Source organism: Grampus griseus (genome assembly GCF_964374135.1).
Source record: "Grampus griseus genome assembly, chromosome: 8".
NCBI lineage: Eukaryota > Metazoa > Chordata > Mammalia > Artiodactyla > Delphinidae > Grampus > Grampus griseus.
In genome coordinates, this window is record NC_139002.1 from 68,028,442 (window position 1) to 68,046,817 (window position 18,376).

At 40.4% G+C, this 18,376-nt stretch overlaps 1 protein-coding gene across 1 annotated transcript in view; it reads left to right on the forward strand.

The window, feature by feature from the left end:
* Positions 1-15,195, forward strand: part of TEAD1 (TEA domain transcription factor 1) — a gene marked incomplete at its 5' end in the record, with an annotated part of 260,557 nt that extends 245,362 nt beyond the window's left edge. The window contains 2 exons of the mRNA XM_082660096.1: positions 1,897-2,049; positions 7,086-15,195. Of these exons, the coding sequence (XP_082516222.1) occupies positions 1,897-2,049; positions 7,086-7,199 (267 nt within the window). The 3' untranslated portion in view covers positions 7,200-15,195. The remainder of the gene's footprint in view (positions 1-1,896; positions 2,050-7,085) is intronic.
* Between the last annotated feature and the right edge of the window lie 3,181 nt (positions 15,196-18,376).

The following is an 18,376-nucleotide window of genomic DNA, read 5'->3' on the forward strand; positions in this document are numbered from 1 at the left end:
TCAGTAGAAATAGTTTTGATGTTTTGACGTTTGGGATTAAACTTATTATTGGTTTTTATAAATAGTCTTTATTTTATATTGAAATTCTTTCTATTCCTATTTTACTTAAATTTTTTTATTAGTAATAGCTGCAATATTTTATCAGATGCCTTTTCAGCAACTCTTACTATGTGATTTTTCTCCAATTTGTTGACATCATGAGTGAACACATGTCCTGTGTATGAACCACCACAGCATTCCTGAAGAAAGTTCTACTTTGGATACTTTGATGCATTGTTTGCTATTTTACGTAAAATGTTTGCACCTCATAAGTGATATTAATCTATACTTTTCTTTTTTATAAACCATCAACTTTTGGTATTGAATATACATCAATTTCATAAAAATAATTGGAATACCTATCTTTTTCTATGGTATAGCGTTGTTTGAATAACATTGAAAATAACTGTTCTTTAAAGATTATATAAAACTTAGCTGTGAAACCATTTGGTCTTTGGACCTTTTTCAGTGGTAGATTTCTAAATAGTTTTTAGTCATTTCCACAGTAATTGACCTATTGGAGTTTTCTACTTCTTTTTGGTTCAGTATTAGCAATTTGTATTTTGCTGGGAAATCATCCTGTCCTCTAGGTTTTCCTTTGCTTTTATTGATTGATTGGTTGGTTGATTGGTTGTTTGCCAAAGAGTTACATAAAGTAACCTCCTCTAAATCTTCTGAACAATAATGTAATTGTGGTTTTGTCTCTTTTCTTTCTTCTCCTTCTTAAGATTGTGAAGGGTTTATTTATTTTATTTTGTCTTTTTAAAGAACTAGTTCTTATATCCTGTCTACATTTTAAATTTCCTTTGCGGGACTTCCCTGGCAGTCCAGTGGTTACGACTTCGCCTTCCAATGCAGGGGGTGCAGGTTCGATCCCTGGTCAGGGAACTGGAATCCCACATGCTTCGTGTCCAAAAAACCAAAAACCATAAAACAGAAGGAATATTGTAACAGATTCAATAAAGACTTAAAAAAAAAAAAGATCCACATCGAAACAAACAAAAAAAATCTTAAAAGAAATTTCCTTTGTATTGATTTGAGCTTTTATCTTTATTAATTTCCTATTCCTGGTTTTCACTGGTTTTGGTTTATTTTGTAGGGTTTATTAATTTTTTAAGATGTGTACTAAGTTCTATAACTTTTCATCTTTAATGATGAAGACATGAAGCTGCTTTCCTGCAAGTATAGCTTCATCGAGTCCCAAAAGTTTGATGTAAATATTTTCTTTTTCATTACGCTTTAGATAGCTTGTAATTTCTTTTTAAATTCCTCTTTGATCCAGAGTATCTACGAGTGTCTCTCTTATTTCTAAGTGCTTCAGTGGGATCTTCAAGCTGCATGTATATATTTTTTAAAAACCCCTTTTTTGAAAAAATTAAAGACATAACACAGTCAGGGGCTCATGATCAGTGTGAAGTAGTTTTTCCTAAAGAAGAGAAATTAGCTGCATTGGTTGTTGGCCTGTGAGGCCTTGTCACAGTAAAGAAGGATGTTCTATGGGCCCTTTGAAGAATTGTGACTGGCTGGGCTTGCTCTCACAGATCTCGAGGTAGAGAATCACTAAGCAGGCAGTTATATTTTTTTCTAACCTTTGCTGAAAAGCATCTATACACCTTTTCTTTAAAGCTGTCATCTTCCCAAGTTTTAAAAAAAAAATTCCAGAAAAATAATGGATTCTGAGTATGGTGTTAAGTTTGGAGATAGGATTTTTTTTAATGAAGTAAACTACATAAGTAGTGCAGCATATAGCAGGTGATTCATGTTGAAAACGTAAAATGCTTTTACAGGCAATAATATCTTTTTTATGTATTTTGAAGTCAAAGGTGTAAAAATGCTCAAATCCTTTTTCCCTCACAGACGGAATATGCAAGGTTTGAGAATGGCCGATTTGTATACCGAATAAACCGCTCCCCGATGTGTGAATATATGATCAATTTCATCCACAAGCTCAAACACTTACCAGAGAAATATATGATGAACAGTGTTTTGGAAAACTTCACAATTTTATTGGTAACTGTTTGTCTCTTTCAAGTTTTGTCAGACTCAGCCATGAGGCTGGTGGGGAAGATGGGCCTGGGAGGTGCTGGGGCTTGGGCCAAGGGGAACTGACTAGACTGTGGGGCTGGGCCCCAGGTGGTCCATCAGTAGTTGAATTCACACATGCATAGGGCAAACTTGGTTTGGCTCAAGTTTGTGGAAGAGAAAGGGGTCTCACCTGGCTGGGCTTTCTAAGCTTAGCAGAACTGGAATTTGGGAAGGGAGGGTGAGGGTGATACAACTGGATTCTTAATGCTGGCTGCACATTAGCAAGACCTGGAGAATATCTAAAAATCCCGATAGCAGGGCTGCATCCTAGATCAATTAAATCAGGATCTCTGAGGATAGGGCCCGGGCATGTGTATTTTCTAAGGTTTTCTAAGGTTTCCTGGGTAATTCCAGTATTAGCTAAGTGTGAGTCTCAGCAGCACCATGGTATACAAATCATACATGAGGCAAAAGCCGAGTCAGCAGGTTTGTGCTTCAAACATACCTAGACTCATTTCATGAAGGATTTACAAGGCCTTATTATTATAAGTAACATACATTAATATAGCAAAGTATAAACCCTCAGTGCCAGGAGAAATGTAAACTAGAATACAGTCAGTGGCATAACCAGGAGCGGGGGGAGAATATTTATGGGCTGAAAAATATGGTCAAACTTAATGGGCAGCTAAAGGGCAAGGAAAAAGCAATGGTGCTCAAGGCCCATGATGGGAAAATTTTCTGGTTCCCCGGGCAATGCTTGGTGTGGTTTTTTTCCCCTAAATTTAACTTTAAAACAGTTTCTCACGGGGACTTCATTTGGTTACTTAGGAAGGTTAATGAGTACAGTGCTCCTCTCAAAATATACCTATAAAATATGCAGTAATGGATTTCATAAAGCGAATTTTTTAAAAATAACATTCCTTGATTAAACCAAAGGCAAAATGCCAAAACAAAATTTGGTGGAAACAATTTTACAAACAGGGGCAGCAGGACAATATTGTGGTCAAATATTCAGCCCTCTGAAGGCCTACTTTGTTATTCTTTGTTACCAGGTTTAAGAACTAGAATACTTAGAGCAAGAATTCTTTACCTGGACTTTTTGGATTCAGTGGGACAGTGATTCTCAATCAGTGATGTGCTGGTTTTAAAAAAAAAAAAAAAAAAAAAAAAAAAAGATAAATAAAAATCAAGAAATTAAAAACCTTCTGCATATCAAGATATTCATCCAGGAAGCTTTTAAAAATTCTGAAAGATGGGACCCAGAATCATGGTTTTTGTTTATTTTTACTGCTCCCCGGGTAGTTCTGGTGTGTAGCCAGGTTGAGACCCACTGCTATAGGGGATTGGTTAAGTGAGCCACAGGGAGCCTCAGAGTTCACAGACACGTGATTATGGGTATACAATTGGCAGACAGATAATTTTACATCTAATTTTCATTTATTCCAAGGAGAGAATCTCTGGATTCTCATATGTGTCCATGTCCCTCTGAAACTTGGAAACTAGCAGTCCAGGAGAAAGTTTGGAAAACATATTATAACTATTCATTAGTATCCTTTTTCTAACGGTCTTCGGTGAAAATTGAGCAGTTCAAGGTTTGGGGTGCTGGCAGGTACTTGTCATATAGGTGTTCTTTGTTGCTATTTAAGAACAGATGGATCACCTTAGTGCTCAGATGACCGGAAGGTGTGTGTGGCATCCTGGTGTGGACGTTCAGTTGCCTCAGAAATTAACCAAAACTCTCTGAGTGGATGGCCACCCCCCCTCTTCTGGAGGGAGTCTTAGATGTTTCTTACAAACCAGTGAGACTGTTTCAGCACGTTAAGGAATATGTCCTCAGTCCCTAAAACCCGACTTCACGGCACAGCCAAGATAAATATGATCAGGGAAAGTTGTAAGTATCTATTACCCACAAAACCCGTGTAACTATATCAGTAATGCTCCCTTGGAACACATGACTGCCATCCATTTAACTTACCAGGTTAAATTAATTTTAAAACGTATCATTAAGCAACTATATACATCCCTTTGATATGAAGAATCAGAAGCAAATAAATATAGAATTAGTAGCAAATAAATATTTGCTAGAAATAATAGTTTTCTGTAGAAAAACTGAAACTAAGCCAGCACTCCTGGGCAATGAAAATGAGGTCATCTCACTGATAAACAGGAGAGATCATACTTTTCAGCACTTCCTCAGGTGAAGGGACATGGCCAGAATGACAGTTGCTGGACACAGTTGCAGGTGTTTTACTAGGAACATTAGATACAAAACCTGTGTCACCACGCCCAGTTCCAGGCCTTACTGGCCGGTGGGCTAGACTCTGGTTTCGTCAGAATGATTCAGGAATTGAGGTGACCCTGTAGGTTTGGGGACTTAATGGTGGCAATCAGACTGAGGAAGACAGTGACTGAATTGTGGGCCAAGGATTTCGATCATCATTTGAGGTCACATTCAGACATACAGGTTGCTAGAAACATTTTTTTTCCTTCCTCCTTCATCTCAAGCATGAAGCCTAAATAGGATATAGTCTTTCATAGAAAGTCTGCAAGAAGGTAAAATAGATCATAGAGGCTCCAGGCACAGTGCTGAATCTTTTGTAGATATATTATGAAATTCTCACTGCAGAACTGTGAAGTCATTTTTATCCCTATTTTATGGATAAGGAATGTTAGTCCTTCCTGAGGTCACAGAGCCAGTGATAGACGTAAATTAAGATTTGAACTGATGGAAAAGACACTTTGCAGGATGTCATGGTCATGGAATGAGAAGACTTGGGTTTAGGACTCAGCTCTACTTTATGACCTTGGGTAAGACATTTAAAGTCTCCAGACCTCAGTTACCTCCGTTTACAAACAAAGTGCTCAAGTCTGCCCTCTCCACCTCAAAGCTTATTGAGAATGTTTGCATTGATTCGGCTAAGTTATGGAAAGGTTGTACTAGCTGCTGAAATACAGTGCAAATAAAGCACAGGAAATCTGGGCCTTGTAGGGAGAACGAGGCGGGTAAATAGATGATGACGATGCAAGGCCATCATGGCTGCAGTAAACTTGTGAAACAGACATCATGGGAGCACAGAGTAGTTGAACTGCCTGAGCAGGCACCTGTACTTGGAATGAGGTGGGGAATTCTCAGGGATGTTAAAAGATGATATTTAAGTTGCCTGATGGACAAGCAGATATTTTTCAGATTTACCAAGAAAAGGCCCGTTCGGTGGGTGCATACTGACATGTCAGCTGCGGGGCTGCGGTGAACTAGACAGGCGGGACCAGGCATCCTGGTGTCTGGTGAGGGAGGCAGGCATTCATCAAGGACAGGGAGTCACAAGATGCGTGTAATTCACCTGTGGCTGCCGGCTGGTAGAGGTCGGTGCATGGTGACAAGAGAACGTGTAATAGGAGGTCAGGGAATGCTTCCCTGAGGAAGAAACAATTGAGAGGTGTCTCCAGATGGATAGAGAGGCAGAGAGGGTAGGGAAGAATACTGCACGTAGGTGGGAATGTGGTAGGAGGAGGACTGGAAACAGAGCAGTGCGGCTGGCCGGGTAGGACCGGCCAGAATGGGCCGCTCACTCTCATCCTTGTAGGATGAGAACAGGTTTTCTCTTCATCCTAAAGTTTAAAAGAGGCCATTCAGTTTTTAAGCAGGAGTGTGTTGTTGTCAGATTCATATTTCTTTCAAGGTTACTGTGACTACTGTGCACAGGTGAGACTGGTGCCCGGCAAGGGTGGCTGCTGGTGGAGGAGTCCAGGTCAGCTTTGCTGGTGCCTTGGGCTGTGGCAGGGGAAAAGGGAGATGGATTCAAGAACTCTTCAGGAGATAAAAGCAGCAGGACACAGCATTTGTTTGGATATAGTGATGAGGGAGGGAAAGTTTTCAGGGCTGGAAGACTTGCATACTTGGATTATTTGATCTGCAAGGGAAGTGGCAGGGAGTGAGACTAGAAAAGCAGGTGGGTACCAGTATTGAAAAAAAAACTTTGTTACCCAGAAAAAAAAAAATTAGATGATTCATCACTGTATCAATGCATTTATCTAGAGCAGCATGGCATAACGGGTAAGAAAAAGGTCTTCAGATCCAGAAGATCTGGGTTTTTCGTTGACGTTAGTATAACCTTAAACAAATTAACCCCAAGCATCCTCCCTTGTCAAAGAGGGAGTGATATCGCACCCGCTCCTAGAGTTGTAATATTATATGAGATACTTTCTGTAAAGCGTTTAATACTGAGGAGGTGCATAGTAAGCACTGAACAGATGGTGGCTATTATTCTGTGAATTTCCATCCATTCAGCGAATACAGTGGACCCTTGAACAACATGGGTTTGAACTGTGTGACTGTTCTTTTACTCCGCATGTATTTCACTGAGTCCAGGCACTGCATGTTAATACAGTGGTGAGCAAGGCACTCACAGAGTTTATGTCTCCCATTGGCTATCGTGAAACAAAATTTAGTAGAGGTTTAGGAATAAGATAGGAGACAGTCCCTAGGATAAATGACTGTCCCATGGAACTGAATTATAGAAAATTCTCTGTGTTGTAAAAAAAATTGCACCACCACCCCCCAAAAAAACAAAACAAAACAAAAACCCCACACTAATTCTTGTGGTGTCTTCTTAGGCTCTCTGAGTGAGACCCAATCTGTAAGGTCTTTCTTACATATGGTAACTAAGCTTAAATAGGATTTAAGTCAGACCTGTAATATCCTGAGTTTTTGCTGGAGGGGGCGGAGGGAGGCTGGGCAGATCTCTGAACAATCCACTTTTTGAACATTGGACTCCATATTCCTTTCCAAGTAAATCGTAGTCATCATGGCACAGATGGAATATGTTTTCATTCATGTGGTGTTTGATATATATATATATATATATATATATATATATACTTTAAAAAATATTTTATTGACATATAGTTGATTTACAATGTGTTAATTTCTGCTGTACAGCAAAGTGATTCAGTTATACCTATATATATTGTACGTTCTGTTTCATATTCTTTTCCATTTATACTTTTTTTTTTTTAAACAGGTGGTAACAAACAGGGATACACAAGAAACTCTCCTGTGCATGGCCTGTGTATTTGAAGTTTCAAATAGTGAACATGGAGCACAGCATCATATTTACAGGCTTGTAAAGGACTAACCGTGGTTATTTATATATATAGATATCTGTATATACACACACACATATGTGCACACACACACACACTCTCTCCATGATCGAACGACTGACTGTAAACCTCACCACACAGGGGTGCTGCCCTGGCCCTGAGGTCACCCCAACTTTTCTAAATCCTGTTTGAGTGAAGTCATTTTTTCATGTGTTCATACTCATTATAGCTGTGAAGTTCTGGTACAGTTGTAAAAAGAGAAATCGAGTTGTTTCTGTGTGTTATTCAGATCCACAGGCCACAATTCCTCAGAAAGGTGAACCTTAAGAACCCAAGTCTCTGTCTGCAGAGACCTGTTTCTCGTTGTGGTAGAAAAAAAAATTAAGACAGAGCATTTACCATTGGACATTTACAGCCTTTATACAAATGTATTTAGTGTTTTTTTTTTTTCAACATAAAATTCTTGTTTTAAGATACAAGTAAAATTAATCTTTAAATATAAATGTAAATTAGTACACAAAACTAAGAATCTTTAGACTTATCTTTGTAACAAATTAGGGTGGAAGTTATGAAAGAATGTAATTCACTAAATTATTTTTTAAATGAAACTTTTCCTTCTTTTTGAAACCAAATGTTAAAATATAGCCTTAAGAAATGCTTGGTAGAAATATCCTAATGAGACAAATTTGTACTTTTTTCCTCGAGGTTAAAACTAATCTCCTAATCCATTAAACTCTTGAAACAGCTATTACAGAGGAAGAAAACTTCACCCCTTATCCTTAACATATATAGTATATTTAAAAAATATAAAATTGTATTGTACTAATGTGATGATTATTTAATGAAAAAGAAAAGATGGCTCTTTTTGCAATAAGTAGATAAATACGGAAAATCTAAACTTACAATGTTTATAGTCTTGTGTGTGCAGTTATATTTTATATGGACAACCAAATTTTTTATTAAGATGAGTAAATATTTGAACCACTGAAATTTAATAACAAAAATTTAAAATTGGCATGAATACTGCACTGTGAGCTGCAAATTATAGAAAACCCTGTGGCTGGGAGAAATTTCATCAACCAAACTCATAAAAGGCTCATCAGTTTTAGGATCTCTGCTCCCCAGAAAATCACAAGCGTGCTCACCAGCCTGTGGGTAAATTATTTCTGGTGATCCAATATGCATATTAACCTGCCGTAACTATATGTGTACGTGTGTGTTTGTGTGTACATATATACACATATACATATATAGTTATTCAACACATATTTATTGAACATCTATTCAGTGTCACTCAGTTGTCTAGGTGCTGATATGTGTGTATTTCTCAGTCTGTGTCCGTAGATCTAGGTGTATTCGCTAAGGACACGCGTTTCCTTGACATCTCTCAATAAGTCACAATGCTTATTTGACTGAGGTTGAAGAGGCTCAGCTATCTATCTCTGCCCTTTCCAAACAGGCACATTTGGGAGGTTTTCTTCCTAGGAGGAATTCAACTTTCCAACCCAAATATTCCAAAGCATTGTCCAGGCAGTCTGTTTGATGTGGCCACATGTCTTGGGTTATTTCCATAAGTGCTTCATTGGGAAGGGGACAGGGCATACTCCCCAACTTCCTGGAGGAAAGTGACATTTTTTATAATTGTCAGGAATAGGTTAACACTATTAGAACATAAAATGTTTTGTAAGTTGTGAAACATGTCAAGACTTTTACGTCAAGCCAGAAAATGAAAACTTTGTTCTGTCACATTCAAATAACCTACACACCCACTTCCCTGTCCCACCACCTGCTCTGACCCTGCTTATATATTGATTAGTATCTGGTGGTCATGAGGGTGTGGCTGGCTCATGGCAAACAGAAGAACCAAGCCTGACCTCTCCCAAACCCATGACCCTGGTCACTGGGAAGACCAAAGGAGAGAGCGCAGAACTTTCCCCTTTTGGAACACACATCCCTTACGTAAGCCAGTAGCATGGTGTGTATCTTCCCTACGTAAAGAGACTACAGTTTGTTCCCTGATTCCAGGTGGACCTTTGAAGAGTTGCCCTAGTGGCCCACCCTTCTATCTGGTCTTTGGCCCAAGCATTAAGCTTCTTCCTTGGTCATATATTTATGACTTCTCTTGGTCACCCCTCTTAGGGATGCTTCTTTGGCTCCCATCTCCTGTGTCTTTACTCAAGGTGTTACCCCCAGTCTCTCAGGACCAAGGGGCGCAAATGATCTTATGTGGCTAAAAGCCACGCCATCCCAGAACTTCAGGGCAAGAGGTGTTTGGTTCACGCTTTCTCCCAGGAATGGGGCTCTTCGGTACTGCCAGGAGGGCTCTGAGGATTTACTTTTTTCAAAGCGCAAATAGATCGAGACCCAAGAACACCAGCTAGAGGGTAGTTCTTTTGGCTGCAGAGAAGGGCATACCCTGGTCTGCTGAACTCACAGAGTTAGGCTGGGCCCTCTGATGCTTGCCTCTTCCTCCGAATGCCTTTGTAGTTGAGTTTGGGGGTTTACATGGATGAACTTGAGGATTGCTCTTTGCTCTTAAAACAAGTTTACTTCTTGTCTTGTCCTTCTAAAGATTTCTCCAGGGCAGATATTCTCCCTGTCTTAACCACTGGTCCAACCTCTTAGCCCTTTCTCTGTCACTCCCAAATTAGACCCTGGGATTAGATTTGTGTTAGAACATCGAATCCAAGTCTGTTTTTGGTCCTTCACCCTTTATGGCAGAGTCTCCTCCCTTCGTAAAGCTTTCTGTACCATAAAGAAGCCTTTCCAGAGCTCTGTCCTCACTGCTCTTTTCTGGGTGCTCTATCTCCTGGTTGACCCTCCACTACCAGGATCGATTCAGGGACATCTTGTGCTTTCATTGGAGAGTTCAGAGGCCACTTTCCGCAGCCTAAATAGGGAGAAGCTTGATGAACTGGGCTTTGGTCTCTTGGTATTCATTTTCATCTTAGCAAGAGACCTAAATAAAGTTGGGGCTTTTCCAAAACATGTCCTAGAATCCCAGAACGTCTAAGCTACCCTAGACCAGCGTTTCTCAACCCTTTCTCGACACTGTTGACATTTGGACCGGATAATTCTCTGTGGTGCAGGGCTGTCCTGTGCACTGTAGGAGGTTTAGCAGCATCGCTAGCCTCTGCCCACTAGATACACCTTTCCCCAGTTGTCACAACCCAGAACGTCTCCAGACATTGCCAAATGTGCCATGGGGCACAGAACTGCCCCTGGTTGAGAACCACTGCCCTGCATCTGACAGGTCACAAATGCCATATTTGAGGTTTTCTTTCTCCTTCCATTTTACCCTGAGAAAGCTTCTCTCCTGGGAGCCTTGTCTCAGGCCATCAAGAGACAGGTAGGAATATTACTCAAATGATATTGTGTCCATGTTTCTTCCTGTTTCAGAACTTCTGTTTCACAACAGAATCTCTCTGCTACAAGTATTCTTTCCTTCCTCCCTGGGAAAGTTGGGGACAGCTGCCCACCATCATCCCTATAATCAACTCACACCTATTTAAAGAGCATTTCTAATTTGCTCTTCGTTGCTTATTTTATCAGGTTAAAGAAAATCCCACCCATTTTTATGATTTCTCCTAAGGTTATAGTTCTCATTATCAAACCTTTAATCATTTCAATACATTTCCTCTGGTCTTCTACTTTTAGCCTTGCACTCATTGCTTTTTTGTAGAATTTACAGAGACCTCTGGGACATTTCATCTTTAAGGATGGTGGAGAGAGGGATTCATTTCGGAAGAGGGCTGATCGAATTTTCCTTTATCGAGCTTTAGGAAAGCACAGTCTTCAGGCATACCTCAGAGCTAGCGCGGGCTCAGTTCCAGAGCACCACAAGAAAGCAAATATCACAGTAAAGCGAGTCACACAGTGCATATAAAAGTTATGTTTACCCTATATTGTCGTCTATTAAGTGTGCAATAGTATTATGTCTAAAAAAAAAAATCAGTGCACATACCTTAATGAAAAAATATTGCTAAAAAATGCCGGAACAATTACAATAGAAACTTGAAGGTCACCATAAAAAATATGAAAATAATAAAAAAGTTGAATTATTCTTCAATTATTAATTATTGCGAGAATTATCAAAATGTGACACAGAGACATGAAGTGAGCAAATGTTATTGGAAAGTGACGCTGGTAGACTCGTTTGCCTTAGGGTCGCCACAAACCTTCAATTTTTAAAAACTGCGATATCTGTGAAGCACAATAAAACGAGGTATGCCTGTGACCTCCGTTTTGTAGATGAGAAAGTTGAGGCCCAGAGGGGAGATGACTTGCCCAAAGTCACCCAGCTGGTCAGTGACAGATTAAGAGTAAGGCTCTGGGACTCCTGACACTTAATCCTTGGCCTCTTGGCGGGGGTCGTTCCTCTCTGGTGCTCAGGGCGGAAGAGAGAGGGAGGTTAAGACCCCCTTCCTCTGCCAGAGCAGCAGCATCTCCTGGTGGTAACGCTGCTTCTCTCCCTGGAGCGTCATGTCTGGGAGGCATGCACGAGCAGATAGGAAAGCTGATGAGCCTTTTCCTTACCCTGAGGACAGTTCACCTGCCACAGGCTCTGAGTCAAATTTCTCTTCACAAAGCATCCCAGCAGCAAAGTCCCACGCTCGGACCAGCCAAAAAACAGCCCCCGTGCCCAGAACTTGGTGTTACAAACCCAAGTCTTCTCTAGGTCTCAAGACTCTAGTGGCTTTTGCAGTTTGTTTTTGTACAAACGTAAGTTATTTAAATCACACAAGATGACAGTCAACTTTTCAAACCAGGTACCGATAACTTGTATGATTTTTGTCTATGCTCTGGTACACTACACCTGTTCTAACGAAGGGTAGAACCAATTTTGTGTGTTGGTGTTCACACCTGTGACATTAAGAGGATACGTCTGCATTGCTTCTTTCTTTCTGTTGATGTTTCTGTGGCAAAACCCTGCACATGTCATTTCTGAAAAGCCTTAAATCTTTGCGATGTTGCGTGTAGGGTTTGCAGTGCAGAAGGCTGCCTCGGAACTGTGAGCCCTTTTGTAAGCTGGAAGCATTTCTCTTACTACTGTTAACTTTTGTAGGAAGTTTTCAATTCAGAGCTGCCAAAGCGTTCAGTAAGCAGTGCCTTAGTGATACTTAGTCGTGCCGCCAGCCTTTTCTCACACCAGTTCTCGATGTCCCTTTACTGATCGGCATGGTATTTAAAATAGAGCAAGCAAGCATTGTTTTCATTTTTGTTTTGTAAGCCCATTTTTCTCCAGTTCTATTGGAAACTGACTTCTTGGTCTGAAATCTGAAATGAACAGAAGTCAGTTCATTGACCACACTGTCAAATATCTATACCAAAATGGAAGGTTTTGCAACTTCGTAGTTTACTATGAAAAGCAAATTGTATACTTTTAATGTTGCCTTTTAAATTCATGACCAAATACTTAGCTATTTGTGAATCTTCTGCACTCTAGCATGAAAGTGCCTTTGGTTTGAGATTCCAGCTTAGAAAAGTGCTGCCATAATCACGATAATTTGTAGAGAGACCAAAAATATTCTGAGATCACCGTAATGCCTTTGGTTTACTGGGATAGTAACCAACCACAGGCCTCCATTCACAAGAGCACGACGCGGACCCTGCCTGCTGCGCCGTCTGTCTGCCGTGGGGGAGCCCCTGCCACCCATGCCCCCGGGGCGCACAGCGGCAGGAGGGCCCCCAGGAACTGGTGTGTTTGTGCGCCGTGACCCCATGCGCCATCTCCGCCCGTCACCCAGCCCTGTGTCCGCCTGAGGGAACTTGCACACAAACCGCAGACTCTCGGCCGGTGGACAGATTGGTCCTTCTTATGCTCATGTTCAGTCTGTGGAGGTCTGCCTTTCCACTCAGACGACAGCGCGCACTTCCGGTTGACGCAGTGATACCGTTCTGAAAGTTGGAAGCCTCAAACTGAGATGACAGTGCAGAACAAAAAAATGGGTTAGGGTCATTACAATTGAAGTGTTCTTCTTAGGGCGAAAATGTTGACTCTGAGTGTTGTCTGAATGCGCTATGAGAAACTTCCAAAGAGCACCACTCACGATTCGGAATTTTCGAAGAATGTTCCAGCCCTCCAAAGGGCAACTCTTTAGAGTCCGTGCTGGCTTTTATCAAAACCTTGTGTAAATTGGGAAAATTGATAGAGGGGAGGCAAAGGAGTGAAAAGGATGAGAAGGCAAAAACACGAGCCAAACAAAAGCCAGGACAAAAAAGACTTTCTTTACCAATATAGACTTTACAGTGACATTAGACATCTTTGAAAGTTAGCCTCTGAATGCGATGGTCCGTCTGTCTCTACCTGGTGTCTTTAAGAATACCCTCTTTGGGCTGTCTGAAATTTCAGGAGTGATTTCTATCCACACCAAGTTGTGAGTATTCGTAGAAATTTCTACAAGAAACAAAAAAAGTTAAATGAAAAGGAAAATTGCTCAGCACAAGTTATAGTTAGCTGCTTGAATTCAGCCCCTCCCTGTCGTGGCAGGACTACACCACAACTTGGAAGAAATTAATCAAATGTTTGTTTTCCTGTTTCCCTTTTCAACTGTTACTGTGCTTTCTTTGGCAATAGTTTTCTCTCATTAACTCATTACTTATATCGTTAAGAATGAAGGTTTTGTGTTTAAAATTGCATTGCAAAGGATAGTTTCACTGAAGTCATGCACCATTAAATAAGATGAAATATTTGTCTTTATTGTTCTACTTCCTAAGCCGTAAACTTGTTTTATTCTCTGTGAATTTGCATTGAGTCTGTTATATGCCCCACTCCATCATTTTAGCATTTGAAATAGCATTTATGTTCCCTCTCGTTCATCATGAAATGGGGGCAGATTCCAGGAGATTCCACCTCTATCATGTTGGCTCTCTTTTGTCTGCCTTCCATTATGAAATTGTCTCCCCTTCCCCTTTTTCTGAAAGAGGCTGACAGAATCTAGGTGTAAATCAATTGGAAACCAGTCTCTGGTTTTCTCCCTCCCTCCTTCCCTCGGTCCCTCCCTCCTTCCTTCCTTCCTTCTCTTTTCTTTTTTGCATCAGTCATTTTCTGTGATTAGTTTCACTGTGTAAATTAGATATTAACTGCACTTCTTTAAAAAAAAAAAACCATCTCCCTGTTACCTCCTTGAAAGAGTCACTTCTGTAGGCCTTTTTCAACAGGCTCATGACTGCAGATAAGGAAAAAAAAAAAAGTAAAAACAAAAACTATGTGCCTAAAAAAATGACAAAAAAAGTTTTGTAACATTTAAAAAAGAAACCTGAATAGCCTTTAATTCTTTAATATGCTTAAATTTTATGTAAATCGGTTTTTTGCCACGTGTGTTTGTTCACATTCTAAATGGCTTAATGGGATTTCTCACAGTCTGTCTTCGTGTCACGTGTATGAAATGGGCTTGTGACGTAAGCGTTTCATCTGGTCAGTGGTTCCTTTGATATTGTACTGCTGCTGTGAGTGGGCTGGGGAGCCTGCCTTTAGGCAGTAAGGTTCCTCTTGGGTAGATTGGAGAGATGGGGGGATGGGGGCAAATTCTCACATACGTTTTCATAACCTGTTTGCAGAAACTTTGAAAAGGCGTTTGGTTAAACCTCTTGGCAGTACAGTATTCTTGTATTTGTTAACGTCTGTGTTTAGGTACTGGTACCTTTTTGTTTAAAAATGTTCTAAGTGTTGGCTTTAAAGTGAATTTATCTTTAGTATGATAGTTATATGAAAATTATAGGGTTTGTGTGCAGAGAATTTTTTTATAAAGTGCTTTGTAAAAAAAAAATGTATTCTAGCTTTCGCGGTACATATGTGTGATAACTGTAATATCCATGACAGTTAAGTGCAATTATTTCATCACTCTAAAAATGCTATTTTTGTGTCAGTTCCTGCAGGTGTTTTCATGTCTTTGCAAAGTGACACATTTTGATGCCTTCTTGATAAAGTGGTAGACATTTTGTAGCTTTCTAGAAACTTTGTATTCATACGGTATCAATGAAAAATAAAGAAAATGAAAGTGTGGGTCACCTTTTTTATCTGCCAAAGTGTATGTTGTTGAAAATGAAAGGTGCTTTATGTGTTGTGGGTGAATGTATGAAGGACAGAGTAAAGGAGGTTGAAGCCATGATCCTTTTGATGGTGTCCACCAAGCTCAGTTATCCGAACATGACATGTTAATGTCTAGCAGGGTTTCTTTCTTCCTGTTTGTTTTTTTTTTAATAGAAGTATATTTGATTTACAATGTTGTGTTTCAGGTGTACAGCAAGGTGATTCAGTTATACATGCATATATATCTATTTTTTTCATATTCTTTTCCCTGATAGGTTATTACAACATATTGAGTATAGTTCCCTTTAGCAGGGTTTCTTAAAAACATCCACAGGTCACTTGGTCTACCTGCCTGTCTGCCTGTCTCTCTTTAGTGTGTCATTAAAATTGTTAACCCGCCTTGCTGTGTGCATGCCAGGAACCAGGGGTAGAAGTTGGTGCCTGCACGGTGCAGGCTGTAACCCCGCCCTGTCCTCGGGAGTGTGCAGCACACACATGCACAACAAAGCCTTGGAGTCACTAAGTTTACTGATTCTCACAACAGTCCTGATGACAGTAATATTATTACCCCCCAGCCGATGCTCAGAAAGGGCAGGTCGTCCAGAGTTGTGACTGGTGCGTGGTAGAGTCTTCAGCTGGTCACCCTGGCTCTGATGCCTTGACCCTTGGCCCCTGCATTTTGGCTCACTGAGACCCCGTGGAAACAGCTCAAGGCTGGGGAGGAGAAATCTGGGGGCCGAGGGGCTTTCTTAAGCAACAATGACCTTAGGCCCTGACAGCAGGACCCAATGTACCCTGGGATCCTTCGGTTAGAACTAGACCTTAGAAGGTCTTGCTTCTCCCCATTTCTTTGAAATCTGAGGTACAGCCTGCCTCGAATCCCAAGAGGCACTGTGGGAGGGGGAACAGAGAAAAAATTAGCTTCCAGTTCCTTTGAAGAGGCATATTTTTAGCGAGCTACAATTCAAGAGGAAGGCCATTGTCTCGTGAGCTGCTCGGGGCAGAGGGAAGGGGAACTGTGGGCCATTTGGCTGAGGCCCTGTTAATATGCCAGGTACCTTCACAGTCACGATTTCCTTTAACCCTCATCCTCTTGAGTAAAGGAATCATTTCCGATTTTCCAATAAGGAAATTGAAGCCCAGAGAAGTCCTTGTTAAGATCATAAAAGCTAATAAGTAGCAAGAATTTAGAGGTGGAAAAACCTCCTCCCTTGCAGTCCTGGCTCTGCTGCTGGCTGTGTGGCACTTTACACCTCCACCACCTCCTCTAAAACAAGGTGTTTAACGCATCAAAAACATCCTTTATTAGTGCCTGCAGTTCCAGTCAACTTGAGTTCAGCAAAGAGAGTGACATGCTAGGTGACCTAACATCACTGAGGAAAGGGATTGAAGGCACACAGGGGAGGGAGAATAAGGCTTCTTGTAATATCGGGGAACAAGAAACTTCACTGGGAACCCCGATCATTTCTTCCTGCCTTACTACTGACAGAGATCCCTTTATCATAGCTACCACATACTGAAAGCTAAATTAGCTCCTGTTAAGTCATTGGTAAGCACCTGAACAATTCCAGTTCAAAAAGCACAGTGTTGTGTTAGCTGGTGAAGCCTCAGAGTTTTTTTAATTGCCTTTGAAGACACTTTTGTTCTGTTTAATGCCCCATATGTCAGATTTATCTAGGTGGTTGTAACTAGCAAAGCCTCAGGCTGCTAGAAGCAATGAGATGAGGTGGGGCAGATTGCGGGGAGGCGAGCACTTCATGTTGTGAGGCTTCTGTTTCAAATGGGGCCTTAACATGGTCTTCAGGCAGAGGGGTGGACGGCTAGCCTAGAAGTTTCAGAGAAATCTGAGGTTCGGAGCTCTCAGTGTTCCCACCCAGGTGTTCCCACTCCATGTTTTCAGTATCCCACTCCGTATCTATTAGGGCCTGACAGGAGACTTGCGAGAGCTCTAAATTCAGCTTTATTTGTAATTTCTGGCTTGATTTTTAGCACAGTCTGCCATTCAACTGCATGAGCTAAGGATTTCTTTAAATGCTGCCAGGGAGATCTTTTACACCATGCCCTGAGTTGAGCCTGACATTTTCTTCTGTGCACCAATCGCACTTAGCAACAACTAACCTATTAATACCACCAACCAATCATAATTCACACCACCCCAATCTCTCTAGCATGCTAGAGATTGCATAAGGTAGTGCATCCCTTTCCTTGTGGACCAACTATCTTAGTTTAGGCTCCCCCAGAAGCAGACCCTGAAAAAAGACTTGAGGGTGAACAGTTTATTTGGGAGTCTTAATAAAGATGTCACTTCACGTGATGAAAGGTTAAATTCACCACAAAGATGAAATAATTGTAAATTGATATGCTCTTAATAAAATTACCTTAACACTCTTAAGTGAGAGAACTGCAAGGAAAAATACAAAACCATGCGATGCTTTCAGCAGTTGATGGAACAAGCAGACACATTCCAGGAAATATGTAGAAAAATCGAAGTACTAATTGTGTACGATGTGTCCCAAAATTGTCATTCATATGAAAACCGTACACTTGCAAATTAAGCAAGTGTCAGTATATTCCAAAGGATTGCTGCAAAGCTGCTCAATATTCTCTGACCTCAAAGCAATTAAGGTAGAATCAATTTTAAAAGGATCTTTGGAAAAGCTCTCATATATTTGGGAATTAATAAATATTTCTAATTAACACATGAGAAAAGAAGTCACAGAAGTTAAATATTGAAAACTTTATATGAAAGAAATACTATCTACTAAAATGTGTGGAATGCAGCTAAAGCAGTATTTAGAGGACACTAGACTAACATGCGGAGAATCGTCCATACTAGATAAGAAAAAAGACCAAAAATTAATGAGATAGGCATTCAATTCATGAAGTTAAAAGGACCAAAATAAGCAACACATACACACACACACACACGCAAGGAAGGAACTGTTAAAGCACAAAGTAATGAAATAGAAAAATGAACACAATAGAGAAGATCAACAAAGTCAAAAATTGGTTTTTCAGAAATACAATCTATAAACCTTAACAAGACTGATAAAAGAGGGAGAGAGAACCAAACCAACCAACTGAATAAACAAAAAGTAACAGGAATGAAAATAGTTATCACTACAGATCCCACAGATATTAATAAAAGTATAATAAAATAGATAATTAAAATATACT